Source organism: Cebus imitator, unplaced genomic scaffold (genome assembly GCF_001604975.1).
Source record: "Cebus imitator isolate Cc_AM_T3 unplaced genomic scaffold, Cebus_imitator-1.0 Scaffold667, whole genome shotgun sequence".
In the NCBI taxonomy this organism is placed as follows: Eukaryota; Metazoa; Chordata; class Mammalia; order Primates; family Cebidae; genus Cebus; species Cebus imitator.
The window spans coordinates 2,840-17,485 of NW_016107982.1; the positions used below are offsets into that span (position 1 = coordinate 2,840).

Genomic DNA, 14,646 nt, shown 5'->3' on the forward strand with positions numbered 1-14,646 from the left:
GCTTTTCTTATAGTTTTTATGACTACTCTTTCATAGAGACAGATAAATATGCCTTGATATGTCTTTCTCAGGTGTATGAAATGTTATTTTAAAAATCCTGAATGGTAAGTTTTTCAGAGTGGTTTAATAAAATAAGGCTAATCAAAATGGTGAATATATTACTTGGAGTTCTGGATCTCTTTGTAATGTAATTAAGTTACCAAGTAACATTGAACTTAGCATTTTATTTTAGTAAAGACAGCAGTAGAATCTTAAAACAGTAGTTATCTATATAAATTCAGCCTTGACCTTCTTCATCCTATTTTAAGTGGGTTCAAATGAACATAAAACTTGCCCTTTATTTGCTTGAATTTCAGAACAGCTACTTGATACTATTTTAATTTGAAGGAAGAAAACCTAAAAAAAGAAAAAAACCCAATACTTTCCAGTCTAGTCTTTTTTTTTTTTTATAGCTAGAATATCACAATTCAGTTTAATTATGAGCCAAATTGGTATAATGATGAATAAGATAGTCTCCCCTTGACAAGTGGGGAGACAAAGACATAAAACAGGTAATTTTAACATAATTGGTATGTATAAAGATGTGCTATACTAGTAGCTTAGAAGAAATTCACTTAACCTCACCTTCAGGAGAGGCTTATTAAAGTGAATCACAGCAGATAAGTAAGAGTGAGCTAGATCAGTGTTTTCCAACTGGGTAGTTACCCCTTAGTGGGCCATAAAGTCAATTTAGTGGTTATGACCAGTATTTAAAAAAAAGAGACGAGAGAATAGAATAGATTGCATGGTAGCCATACAAGTTTCAGTGACTGCTATGTGAGTGTCTTAGTGTGGGTTATGGGCCAAGAAGTGTCACAGCCAGCCACTGAACTAGATGAGTAAGTTAGGGAGGTGTTTCACTAAAGTTACTCACACAAGCATAATTATGGAGGAAAGCTACAGGGACAGTTTGGTGCAAAGTGTGATACAGGGTTTAGCAAGAGGTGAGACAAATATGTTATTATGGAAGCCTTTGGATATAGCACTGAGGAGTTTGGGTACCGTGTTGTGAGTAGTTGTTAGGAGCAGTTAATACATAGCATAATTAACCTGGTGTTTTAGATCCCTAAGTCTGGATGGTGGAGGCTGGATTTAAGGGAGGTGATGTGGTTCTGGAAGTGAGCCTTGATGGAAAATGTGGCATTAAGGGAATATGAACACTTCGCCTTGGGGAAAGCTCGTGGAAAAGATATCCTTAATTAAGGCCAGAGGGTAGAGGGAGGGAGCATTTGTTATTTTTAAGCATTTTAAGGAGCCTACAGAGAGTGAGACTGAAAGATTTGGGAAGAGTAGGTAGAAGAGGAGTGTGGACAGGACAGAGACGTTGAGGTAGGGATGGAGGATTATGTTTTTAGTTGTGATTAGGGGTGTCAGAATTCTGATGTATGATGAATTTAGGTGAATGCTCATGTCACTGTCCTCTAGCCAAAGGCCAACAGGGAGACAAGTTGGGTTGTTAGTCTTGGCAGTGAGGAGCAACATGCTGAGTGAGGAGTAGCATATGTATACTCAGTAAGAGGACTGTAGAAAGGATTTCTTACAGGAGTTGGGCTTGTATTGGGTCCTTTTGGAGAGGGTTTAAGGTAGTAGAGCTTTGCAGTGGGTTAGATGCTCTCAGAAAGCAGAAGTAATTCTGTGATTGGTGTCTTAATAATGCTTTCCTAGAAGTTGAGTACAGTGTGAGACTAAAACTAATTGGTAAGACAGAATCACTCTTATCAACTATTGTAGGGTGTATCATGGACAGTGTTCATGTATTGTATATGTTTAGGTGATTACAGAGTTGTCTTGATGATCCATCATGGTCACAGAATGGGCTTGTCTGATACTGATTTTCTGTGAAATTGTTTCTGTTCCACAGAACCCCAGCATCTAATTTTGTGGGAGGCCAGCTCCTGGATGTCATTTTCACTAGGTTGCATATGGTGTCCTTTGGGCATATAGATAAACTCATAGTGGACTTTGTCTTCTCCGTTACACGTAGAGGAGCCAGCTATGTAGTTGCTTATAGTCAGTCGTTCCAGTGTTCAAATGGTTCTACCTAGAGCACAGATAGGAGTTGATTTTAGAATAATTTTTGAAGGATTCTTATTTATAAACATTTATCATAAGTGGTATGATAGACCAATGTTGTCTGATAGTTCCATAGTTTCATGCATGAATATTCTGCCTCCGCATCTATCTGGGAACAGAGAAATAAAAGAACATGTTGCCGTTTCTAAAATATGCACATAACTGGGGAAAAAAGCAGAATTGTTTGATTTACATATTTTTTTTTTTTTTGAGATAAGGTCTTGCTCTGTCACCCAGGTGGAAGTATAGTGGCACGATCTTAGCTTTCTGCAGTCTTGAACTCCTGGGCTCAAGCCATTCTCCCACCTCAGCCTCCCAAGTAGCTGGGACTGCTGCCACTAGTGTGCACCACTGAACCTGGCTCTTCTTATTTTTTGTAGAGACAGGGTCTCGCTGTTTGCTCAGGCTGGTCTTGATCTCCTGGGCTCAAGTGGTCCTTTCGCCTCAGCTTCCCAAAGTATTGTGAGCCACTGCACCTGGCCTGCTTTAGGCTTTAGTAGTAGTTCAAATTTATATTGATCACTTTTGAGGCATCTTGGAATTCTGAATTATCTTCTGAATAAGCAAAGAAAAACTCTGTAAAAGTTCCTTGTTTCCTGTGGTCCTCAGAGACATTCTCCTGCAAGCAAGTCTTTTTACTTCTTCGGGCCTTGTTCTCATTTTTCATATGAAAAACCTCAGTTAACTGAATCTCTGCTGTTCTAACTAGATGGAAAAGCCTTGTACTTTTGTGGTTCTCAAAATAAACATTGAAATAAAGATCTTTTGAATAAAGATCTTTTTTCTCTCATTTCAGAATTATTTGTCAAAGAGAATCATGAATTAAGAATAGCAGGAGGAGCAGTGAGGGATTTATTAAATGGAGTAAAGCCTCAGGATGTAGATTTTGCCACCACTGCTACCCCTATTCAAATGAAGGAGATGTTTCAGTCGGCTGGGATTCGGATGATAAACAACAGAGGAGAAAAGCACGGAACAATTACTGCCAGGGTGAGTGAAAAGTTTGGCAGTTAATTACATTGCTTTTTTGGTAATTTTTAAAAATTTAATAATTTTCTCTAGTTAAAAGCAAATAACAAAAACTCTAATAAAAAACATTAGTCTTCTCTACCCCTGTCTTAAAACCTGCAGTCCTCTGTTCTTGCAGCCGTGTTTAATTTTTATGTTACCTCTCTATTTCTAAAAAGACCTTTGCATGCTACAGTATTTACTTTTACTATGCCAGTTTTAAGATGTGTTATGTATTGACTTCCCATGAGGGAAGATGATTTAGCTTTCTTACCACACCCTTCTCAACAACAGGCATGTAAAATTCTCCTTCTCCCATCTTCCTAGTATATTTATATAATAATTTTTGGTTAAGTCAATATTCAGGGTTTACATTTATGACTCTCTATTGTTTACAGCCAGATTGTGAAGTAAATTATGATTACATTTATTCTGTTGGCATTTTTTTTAATTTTCCTGCAGTTAATAGCATTTTTCTTTTACATAGCTTTCCATGTACTACTAATTTATTCCTGTGCTCTGGGCCAGAGCTGTAGAGTTCCTCTCAAAAGATTTAAAACATAGCACATCAAGTTTCAGTTGGGTTTTTGGGAGACATCTTATCTGGTGCTGTCTTCCTGCTCCAATATATACTTTTAGGGATTTCCTTGGCTCTCTTTTTATTTAGACCTCCTGTTTCCTGGGTCCCATGTGCTGTTCTTTCTTGGTTTAAGCCGTCATTTTAATAATCCAAAACCTGAGGAAGCCCTACACATCTGAAAATATTTTTGTTTTACCTCCACACTGGTTTGATAGTTTTGGTTATAGAATTCTAGGCTGGGAATATTTTAGTGCAGAATTTAAAGGCATTGTTTTCTAGCTTCAAGTACCGCCACTAAGTCTAGTTCCATTTAGATTTCTCTTTTGTTTAAAACCTGATTATCATATTTCCTTTTGGAAGTCTTTCTGATCTTTTTATGCCTAATGTTTTTAATTTCAAGATGATATAACTTGTTTTGGGTTTTTCACTTACCATGCAAGGCACTTAGTGCCCTCTTATGTTTCTTTCATAATTTCATCCCTTTTGTTAAATGTTTTCTCCTTTGGAAACTCCTATTATTTGGATGCTGGACTGCTGGGACTGATCTTCTAGTTTTATCTTTTGCCTTTTTTTGTTTATATGTTCTCCTGTCTTTCACTTTCTATGAGAGTGCCTTAACTTGATCTCCCAATTATTGTATGATATTGGCAACTTCTATGGTCTTGTAGAATTTCAAGAAGTCTTAGTGTATTTCTTTGGAAAGCTTCCTATTCATGTTTAAGATGCAAGATCTTTTATTTCTCTTAGGATATCTATTGTAGTTATTTTGACAATGTCTTTGTTTCCTCCGAGCTTTTTCTTTCATGTTGGCTTTCCTTAAATGTGGGTATTCTTTGGCTCTGCCTTTATATTTTATTTGGGTGATGCTCTATAATTAAGGACTTTTTTATAATTTTGCATGGGACGTGTCATCCAATTGGGACTCCCAATGTAAGTCTCAGTAGGAGTTTTCATTAGGAGAAATCAGAGAAGAACATTCCAGTATTATGCCAGAGAAGGAGTCTGATTGTTAGCATCTTGAAACCAAGTAGGAAAGGCATGAGGGTGATGTTAAGTTTCACTTTAATCTTGTTTTCATCTTGATGCTTCATTTCCATGAACATCTGTGCCTGGTGCAACAAGTTCTGATTACTTTTGGTTCAGCCTTTCAAGAGAGTCAATCCCTGGTTTTCTGTCTCTAAGGGAGTCATTCTAGGTGGGTCTGATTATTTATTATGAGTTTCAAATAGTTTTCCTATTTCAAAACTTATTTTATTCTTTGCCTTCAGAGATACTTGTGCCTCAAATTCTTGAGTTCTGGAATTCTATAGTGAGAGAGAGATGTAGCTTGTATCTAGAGAAGAGTATCTATGAAATTGAGAGAAATCCTAGAAAAGACTGCTGGTGATCATTAATGGCTGTCACTTCCTAAATTCCTAACCTCTGCTTGGCACATCAAATACTATACTCTCTACTCCTAAATGCTAATATGCTGTCTGTCAGGTATACTTTTACATATATTCCTCTTTCTCCATGGTGCCTGTGGTCTTTTCTCTGCATTTGGAATTTTCTTATCACACCTGCATGTACAGACCCTGCCGCTTTTTCAAGGCTTGGCAGAGATACCACCCTATCATGAAACTACTCAGCTTCCCCAGCGGGAGGTAGTCTGTCTTCCTACAATAGAGGTAACTCTTTATTTTAATTTCTTTCTTTTGTGAGACAGGGTTCTCACTCTTTTGCCCAGCTGGAGTGCACAGTGTGATCTCATTTTACTGCAGCCTCTGTCTCGCGGGCTCTAGCGATCTCCCACCTCAGCCTCCTGGGTAGCTAGGACCACAAGTGTGCACCATCACACCTGGCTTTCTTTTTTTTTTTTGTATTTTTGGGAGAGATGGGATTTTACCATTTTACCCAGACTGGTCTTGAACTCTTGGGCTCAAGTGATCTGCCTGCCTTGGCCTCCCAAAGTGGTGGGAATACAGGCATGAGCCACCACCCCGGCCTTTGTTTTAGTTTTATTGGAGATTACCAGTAGGGGACTTGCAGGATCTGTTAGCTGTACTTTTTCCTTTATTAGTCTTTTGCTCAATGACATATATTCCATAAAGCAACATTTGCCTCTTTGCAAACTGGAGCTATTAAAAATACTTCAGATAATAGTTTGATTTGAAATTGAAGAACAGTTTTGAGGGTTTCTCCACATCACCTGGCAGAGCTGACATGTTTGTGTGTTAAACTTCTATTTTTTTTAATAATAATGGGTATTTTTTAAAAAATCATTCTTTGGATGTGTTTTTGAATAATGTGGATATTTTTCTGTTTCAATGTTTAGGTATGGTAGTTGATGTTAAAAAGACTAACTGTCACGGCTTATAGTAGTATCCCTTTATAAAGACAAAAACTTTTTTTTTTTTTTTCTTCAATTCAGTAGTATGAAAAACTAATTTAAACAACAACAAAAACCCCACGTATTTAATTGCAGCTTCATGAAGAAAATTTTGAGATTACTACACTACGGATTGATGTCACCACGGATGGAAGACATGCTGAGGTAGAATTTACAACTGATTGGCAGAAAGATGCTGAACGCAGAGATCTCACTATAAATTCTATGTTTTTAGGTAATATTTGTAGATATAACCATGTTTTAAATGGGTTTATCAAAATGCCTTCTTTTCAAGTAAAACCTATATTCTGGAAATGTTGTTCAACTTGAGAAGCTGCATTAATTTCTTTTAAGAGATGTTGTAGCAGATTGCTGAAAAGAATAGACTCTGGAGCCAAAATCCCTAGGGTCAAATTCTGACTCCATCACTCACTAGCCATAAAACAAAAATGTTAATTAATAATGGCTTTCTTTGTACAGCTCTTGTGAGGTTTAAGAGAGTTAATAATTCTAAATGCTTAGAACAGTGCCTGACACATGTACACATTCAGTGAATGCTAACTTCTTAACTGCATCTAAACAACATTAACATTTCAGGGAAGAAAAATGCACACATGCCTGCATGTACACACTTCACAAACACACCCACACCCAGCATCATTCTTTTTCCTCTGCACTATTTTTCATGAATGTGTATTCATTCTTTCCTCTCTTCTGCCGCCCGGACACACAATGGTGAATATCTTCACCACCTTTTTTACTGCTCTGCCTACGTACAATCTCAGATTTCTCTTTTTTAGCATTGTATTCTAGGAATCATCAATAATCAGTCAGAGTTGGCATGTAAGAGGAAACCTATTTATTTTAGCTTATCTTTTTTGTTTAATGAAAGCACTGAGAATTATATGGGGGTGGATATGAATTATGTGAGTGTTTTGTTACCTTACTGATATGTTGTACTTTAAAGTTAAGACAAGCCCTTTAATGTTTAAGGTTTTGGATTAAAAAAGAAAGGATGAAACATCCACTATTCATAACCTGGTTCATAGCAACAGTGTGGTAAAAAGGTAAAGTAATAGGATTTACTTCATGCATGGATGGGCAAGAAGTTTATAAGCTAAAGCGGGATCTCTTGCTGATTACAGCAATGACAAATACAATTTCCAGGGTACCTACTGGGTTCTAGTTACAACCTTAAGTATCTGATATACTTTTTATTTCATTGAACTGTCAGAAAAACTTTATAAAGTAAGAAGCCCACTTGATAGAATAGAGACTCAGAGATGTTAAGTAACTTAAAGTTACAGAGAACCATGATGTTGGCTTGTTTCCAAAGCCAATATATGACCATAGGGAGCCCAACTGGTGCATTGTCTCTCAGTTATGTAGTCAGAGCTCCTGGTATTTATTTCTTCTCATATTACTCATAGAGGAAACTGCTCCAAATAGTGCTATACAGAGAATCTTGTCTAACTGGCTTCTCATAAGCATACTAAACTGAAAGAGAGAAACTAATTTTCTTTTTCAGTGTCATAGTTTATAAAATAAAAGCTATTCTTATTGATAATACCATTTTCTAAACCCTTATAACGTGCCAGGCACTGTTCTAAGCACCTTATTTAATCTTAATCTCCTGACAACCCTATGAAGCAGATAATTCCATTTAACCAATGGTAACTTGCCCAAAGTTGCACAGCTTGTAAGTTATAGGATTAGAATCCCAACTCAGGCAGCCTGACCCCAGAGGTCACATTCTTAACCACTACATTATTGCCTGCAGCGCAACTGTATTTCATATTTTTATTTACTGTATTTTAAAAGGATGATATTCAGAGCAAAACAAAATGCACACCAATATGATGCTTACTAAGCTTTGTGCAATTTTCTGTCCTGGCTCTGTCCAAGCTTGATTGGATCAAGCATTTATAGTTCTGGCATTTATGGTTGGTTACTTTGCTTCCCAAACCCTTATTTTTGCTTTGGTCATATTCCTATGATATTTTCCTCCAAATTTTGATTTTGCTTTAGGTTCCCCATGGAGAGTTACAAGCCTCTTCATTGGGAGAAATAACACTGAGATGGATATACTATATTATTTGCTACTTTGTGATCATATTTGTGTCTATTTACTTATTTCCTTTTTATCTTCAATTTCTTTTATGTCTTTTTGAATCTGAAGCCCTCAAAATTTGCCATATCCATCAAGATGGTTCCCTTTTAAAAATTCCTGTGCATATAAAATTATAACAGCCTGGAAAGAGTTAAGCATTAAGTGTGAACCTACCAATATATTGTTGCTTTGGGGATAAAGAGCATTCAAGTTCAAACAGAACTAAATTGACAAGAGGTATTTTTGATAAGTAGTTGTCAATGCCGCTTTTCTGTGATGCTATTAAGTAAAGTGTCTCATGGGGTCACTGACCTCCCCATTAGGGGTTAGCTAAATGGTATCTATGTGTCAGCTCTAAAGTACTTTTTTTTTTTTAAAAGTCTCCATGGTAACCAACTGTCTTAGTTTGGCTGAGCTTGAAATACTTCCTTGGATGTGTGATTTTCAACTTTAAAACTAGAAGTCTCAGGCAAACCAGTTTGAAGTGGTCACTCTGCTAATTAACACTTAACGTTTTATGTACATATACTGTATATAAAATTAGTTTTATGTCACTTTTTTAGTTCAGCGTATGAGAGAACATTTGCTTGTTACCATTTTTGTGAATGGCTAATAGATGAACATGGTTCAAAATTCAGTTTTAAAGGCTCTAAAGTGAAGTTTCCTGAAGTATAATGAACAGGACTGCCTGTTTTACCACACCCTTGCTAACACTGTTATCAAATGTTTGCATCATTGCCAATCTGAAAAATGCTATCTCAAAAATTTGTATTTCCTGGCCAGGCTTGGTGGCTCATGCCTGTAATCCCAGCTCTTTGAGAGGCTGAGGTGGTCCTGTCACTTTAGGTCAGGAGTTTGAGATGAGCATGGCCAACATGCCAAAAACCTGTCTGTACTAAAAATACAAAAATTAGTCAGGTGTAGTGGCGGGTGCCTGTAATCTCAGCTACTTGGGAGGCTGAGGCAGGAGTATTATCTGAACCTGGGAGGTGGAAGCTGCAGTGAGCAGAGATTGCACCACTGCACTCGAACCAGGGTGACAAAGTGAGATTCTAATTCAAAGGAACAAACAACAACAACAACAACAAAAAAAAAAAAAAAAAAAAAAAAAACAAAAAAAAAAAAAAAAAAAAAAAACAAAGAATTTATGACTAAGGATGAAAATCTTCATTGTTAAAGAGATTTCTGTATTTCCTTTATATGTAGCCTATTTTTCTATTTACGTGGCCTTTTTATTTATAAGAGCTTTATGTTATGGAAATTAGCCATTTGATTTTTTAATATTGACTTAGATATATTTTTCCCCAAGTGTCACTTATCTTAGGACTTTGTGTGTGACAGTGGTTTCTGCCATATAGGCATATTTGGTTTTTTTGTCATTCAGTTATTTATTTGAAAATCCTGTTGTTTTGTGTTTTGTTTTCTGTTTTCTTGCTAAGTAGAGTTTGAAAGATCTTTCCCATTCCAAGAGTATAAAATAATTTCCTCTTTTTTCTTCTGTTAATCCTGTTACATATTTTTTCCATTTTATTTTGGCTATTATTTTCTCACGTTATGAAAATCAGCTTTTATGGTGTCTTGTTGGCCCCACTACTCCTTATATAAGTTTTGCATATTTCTGTTTTAGTTTATTCGTGGATTATCTTTTTAGTTGCAATTGTAAATGCAACTAAACAGACTAAAAGACAATCTTTTATTGTCTTCCATTTGCTAGTTGATATATATGAATACTTACATGTTTTAATAACTCTTCACCTTGCTGAATTCTTACTGTTTGTGATAGTTTTTAGCTGATTTTCTTGTGTTTTCAAATTCTTACTCGCCAACGGTAATTTTTCTCCCTTTTTTAATGAATAGGTTTTGATGGCACTTTATTCGACTACTTTAATGGTTATGAAGATTTAAAAAATAAGAAAGTTAGATTTGTTGGACAAGCTAAACAGAGAATACAAGAGGATTACCTTAGAATATTAAGATACTTCAGGTAAGAATTTTTAAAAATAAAAAATGACAGTTTTAATATCATCACCAGAGCATTAACACTGGTCAAATGAAACACACAGCAGGTCAGTGTACAAAATGGTGACATCCCAAATGTCTGTCTCCAGTGGAGACCTAGCAACCTATGACTTATGAGTGAAAATTACTTAGATACATCATACTCTATTTTCATTCCCAGAACGTACATACACTTACTCCATTTTATGTGATCTTTCCTGTAATTCTGATTTATATCATTTTTTTAAATGCCCATTTTTCTTTGTGATGAATGATATTTCCTCCATTGATCCATTAATTACACAGGTGTTCGAACGCTTACCACAGGTCAATCCCTGTGCTAGGTGCATTAAACATGGTAACGAATGAATGAAAGTGTTTGCCTTCATACAGCTTATGGTCTTAGGTGGTCGTGAAAATCTCTGATGCTTCCCAACAAAATGATTTTGGTGAAAAGAAATACCTGTTATATGGTCAATAAAAAATCAAAGTACAGACATACTCAAAATTTGGATAAACCTGGTAAATACGAAATGCATGAATAGTTTTGTGGGTAGCAGTGATTTTTACATGCCACACACTAACCTCTTTAAAAAACTGAATTGGCTAGTTTGTGTCTAGTAATACTCATTTTTCACTTGATTGGGATTGCTCTCAGAATATTCTATTAACAGATCACGCATATTTTATCAATAAATGTAGTTTCTGTAAACTCGAATATTTGTAGCCTCTGTTACAAATAATAGAACATAGATTAAGACTTAGCTGTATTTGGGTCACTAATCCAAAGTTAGCATTACTTTGGACCACTGATGAATAGAGGGTATTCATTAGAATTTTAGGCGTATGAGTGGTAAAACACATGTACTTTAGGGCTTCCAGTTCTAAGATTCCATGAAATACACTCTAGGGTGTACAACTAGATTAGTGATATTTGAAGATTTTCATTGAAAGTATTAATGTGTACAGACAGGCAAGCTTTGAGGCATTAAGACTGTTAAGGCACTGCAGTCTTGTTTTGATTTGCTGCCTTTACAAGGATGCTGTTTTCATCTCTAAGTGCCAATTCAGTAATTGCATTTGATGACTATTCTCAACGTCTGAGAATAGTCGGGTCAATAAATCAGTGATTTGGAGGTGAGGTTGAGACCCTGAGGTTCTAGTTCTTCCTAACCTTAAGAAGGCTACTTAGATTTTATTCAGTCTTGGGTTTTCTTACCTGGAAGAAAAAAGGTGGTGGAGAAATGACTAGTTGCTTTCTAAGGTCCTTTCTAGACCTAACGAATTCTATGTTGTTTTCATTAAGTATATATATGGGATATTACCAAATAAAAATGAAAAACAGATTTTTCTTGTGACATGCCAGTATAGAGGTGATACCCTGTCAAGATTTTGTCTTCTAGGTTTTATGGGAGAATTGTAGACAAACCTGGTGACCATGATCCTGAAACTTTGGAAGCAATTGCAGAAAATGCAAAAGGCTTGGCCGGAATCTCAGGAGAGAGGATTTGGGTGGAACTGAAAAAAATTCTTGTTGGTAACCATGTAAATCATTTGATTCACCTTATCTATGATCTTGATGTGGCTCCTTATATAGGTGAGAGCAAGTTTTAAAGTGTTTGAATTTTTGGCAATGAAATACCTGGTTTCAGATTTCATAAGGAAAAAATGATTCATTTGGTTGAAGAATTCTTGTTGGAGAAATGGAATATTTTAAAATAAGACAAAGTTTGGGTTATGGGATAGGTAAGTTTTGTCATGAGTAGGGAACAGCTGAAAGACAGCCTATGGTGCTTGTAGTCTTGAGTCAGATCTGGTTTGAAGGAAGCTCAGTCCCTTATCTAATCTTTGCAACCTGGGTTAGTTTCTAACCTAAAAAACGGGTTTAAAAATAATATAGCATCTATCTTAACAGAAAAGCTAAAAGGATTCAGTGAGTTAATATATGTGAAGATCTTTTAGAAGAATGACTTGTACATAGAAGTTTTTCAGTAAATGTTATAATTCATTTTCACAAAGAACAGCGGCATTATATGGTTTCTCACACTTCTGAAAACATGGGTATATTATTTCAAATTTCAATAACATTATTGAATGGGAGATGGATGTTGTTGTATCAATGGAAAGTCAGGAATTTGTGATTGCAAAGAGTATGCCTTGTGTCTGATATCACTATGACCACTACCTCTGGACCTCTTGATGTAGCTTGTTGGAAACGAACATTTTAGAGGTTTTGGGGGTGATGGGAGAGAATAGCGATAATGTATTAGTGGTTTGCCTATAAGTTGGAACATCAGACTGGACCTATATAATGTATCCTATCCTAGTGACAAGGCATTTCTGTATACTAAAACAGTGGCCAGGTTTAGGATATGAGTGGTTTTTTACCTAACTAAAAACAGGTGAAAAATGCTTTTGTCCCTACAGGTTTACCTGCTAATGCAAGTTTAGAAGAATTCGACAAAGTCAGTAAAAATGTTGAAGGTTTTTCACCAAAGCCAATGACTCTTTTGGCCTCATTATTCAAAGTACAAGATGATGTCACAAAATTGGATTTGAGGTTGAAGATTGCAAAAGAAGAGAAAAACCTTGGCTTGTTTATAGTTAAAAATAGGAAAGATTTAATTAAAGCAGCAGATACTTCAGAGCCATTGAAACCCTATCAAGACTGCATTATAGATGTAAGTATATACTAGGCTTGGTCAGAAATATAAAGTGTCTACACTAATTTAGAATTTACATATTTGCAACTTAGGTCTACAATTCTGTGAATGTTAAATGAAAAAATTTATGTTGAGAAGTATTTAAATTTTAGGTTAAGATCGTAAGTGTGTGTGTGTTCATGTGTGATGAAACTAAATGTTTGATTTTGACATGTAGTCTAGGGAACCTGATGCAACTACTCGTGTATGTGAACTACTGAAGTACCAAGGAGAGCACTGTCTCCTCAAGGAAATGCAGCAGTGGTCCATTCCTCCATTTCCTGTAAGTGGCCATGACATCAGAAAAGTGGGCATTTCTTCAGGAAAAGAAATTGGGGCTCTATTACAACAGTTGCGAGAACAGTGGAAAAAAAGTGGTTACCAAATGGAAAAAGATGAACTTCTGAGTTACATAAAGAAGACCTAAAACTGATGGCTACAGAAAAGCAGAGCATTTTTGGTAGGACTCATTTTTCTCCCCTCCCTCTTGATGAGGTTTTAGAAACTATGCCAGAATAAAAGCCAGTTTAGAGGACCTCTTTAGAATGAGGGTCTTATTCTGTGAATTCTATTTCAAGAACTAAACTAAGATCTACCTTTCTTGATCTGATTTGGAATAGTTTCAAGTGAGAAAAACATAGTTGGCTATTATTTTAACCTGTTCAGGGTGTTAAAAAAAATTTGGTTTTGCATAGGGTGGTAGTAAGATTAATCGTAGAAGGTGGTAACTATATTGAATAAAAAAATGTTTATTAATGTTTGCAATTGAAATAACTGGGTTACCTTATACAGTGACTGTCTACAATGTGTCAGTTCTTATCTGAATTCCAAAATAAACTTGTGCTTAAAAGGGAAATAATTGACAAGTTTGCATAAAATATGAATACTAAGTGTGTCTCTAGTTGCTGGCATTCATACATACAGGATTGTTCTAGCAGGCTATGTTTTAGTATGTAGTTGATATTTTTCTGTCACAGTGATTTCTTTATGCATGCAGAGCCTTGGGAAAGTAAAGTAATTAACTTGAGGGTTACTCCTGAGCCTATTATTTTAGTAAAACATTGGTATTATGTGTTTATGTGGTATCTGACAATAAGTATCTGGTGCCATGTACAAGGGTAATATGCCTCTTTTTAAAAGTTAATAAACTAAATGTTAACTTATTTTTCTAATTAAAAGGATACAGCTTACATTATTATATATTCTTTAAAGATTTGTGTCCTAAATGCTTTCATTTGGTAAATATATTTATAATGCAAACTATTATTTCAGCTGCTATACTGATATTTCATAATTCATTTTCCTTCCTGTGTAGCCAGTCAAGACTTCTTTGTACTCTCTGAGCAAATAGTAATATTGGACCTTGATAAAACAATTTTGTAGAGTGTATTTCTAAGAGGAAGTGTAACAGGGGCTATGATGCAAGAAAGGGAGCCTCAGAAATGACTGCGCACAGGTCAGTAATTACATGCATTATAAAATACTTTGGAATATTTAAGTACTGCCAAAATACGGATTTAGACCCAACATCATAGAATACATGCTATTTCTATATAGAAAGTATGCAAATTTAGCTATATTGGAGGTCTGGTTTTGTCATATGCATGTTTTTACATCTCAGAAAATTGTATTTGCTAGTAAACTGTGTGGGACATTGAAAGTACACCTTTTCAGGGGAAAAGGTGACTCATTCTAACTGGTTTAGATTTCATCCTATAGAGATGTACTATGCTACTGAAAAGAACTTCCTGGTATCCTCTTAGCGTAA

General features: G+C 35.6%; 1 protein-coding gene across 1 annotated transcript; it reads left to right on the forward strand.

Annotated features, from left to right (window-relative positions):
• Positions 1 to 925: 925 nt before the first annotated feature.
• On the forward strand, positions 926 to 14,050 carry TRNT1 (tRNA nucleotidyl transferase 1). Its single transcript, XM_017518264.2, has 7 exons — positions 926 to 983; positions 2,873 to 3,102; positions 6,165 to 6,303; positions 10,036 to 10,162; positions 11,580 to 11,773; positions 12,604 to 12,857; positions 13,057 to 14,050. Exons 1-7 carry the CDS (start codon positions 926 to 928, stop codon positions 13,303 to 13,305), a joined length of 1,251 nt encoding a protein of 416 aa, XP_017373753.1. The 3' UTR covers positions 13,306 to 14,050.
• The last annotated feature ends 596 nt before the right edge of the window (positions 14,051 to 14,646 follow it).

Bases quoted from the DNA above. Each gene is read 5' to 3' on its own strand.
- TRNT1 (XM_017518264.2), top strand. From the start codon at position 926: ATGGAGGAAAGCTACAGGGACAGTTTGGTGCAAAGTGTGATACAGGGT. The intron at 984-2,872 runs GTGAGACAAATA...ATTGAAATAAAG, and splicing joins GATACAGGGTTTAGCAAGAG to ATCTTTTGAATAAAGATCTT. The intron at 12,858-13,056 runs GTAAGTATATAC...TTTGACATGTAG, and splicing joins ATCAAGACTGCATTATAGAT to TCTAGGGAACCTGATGCAAC.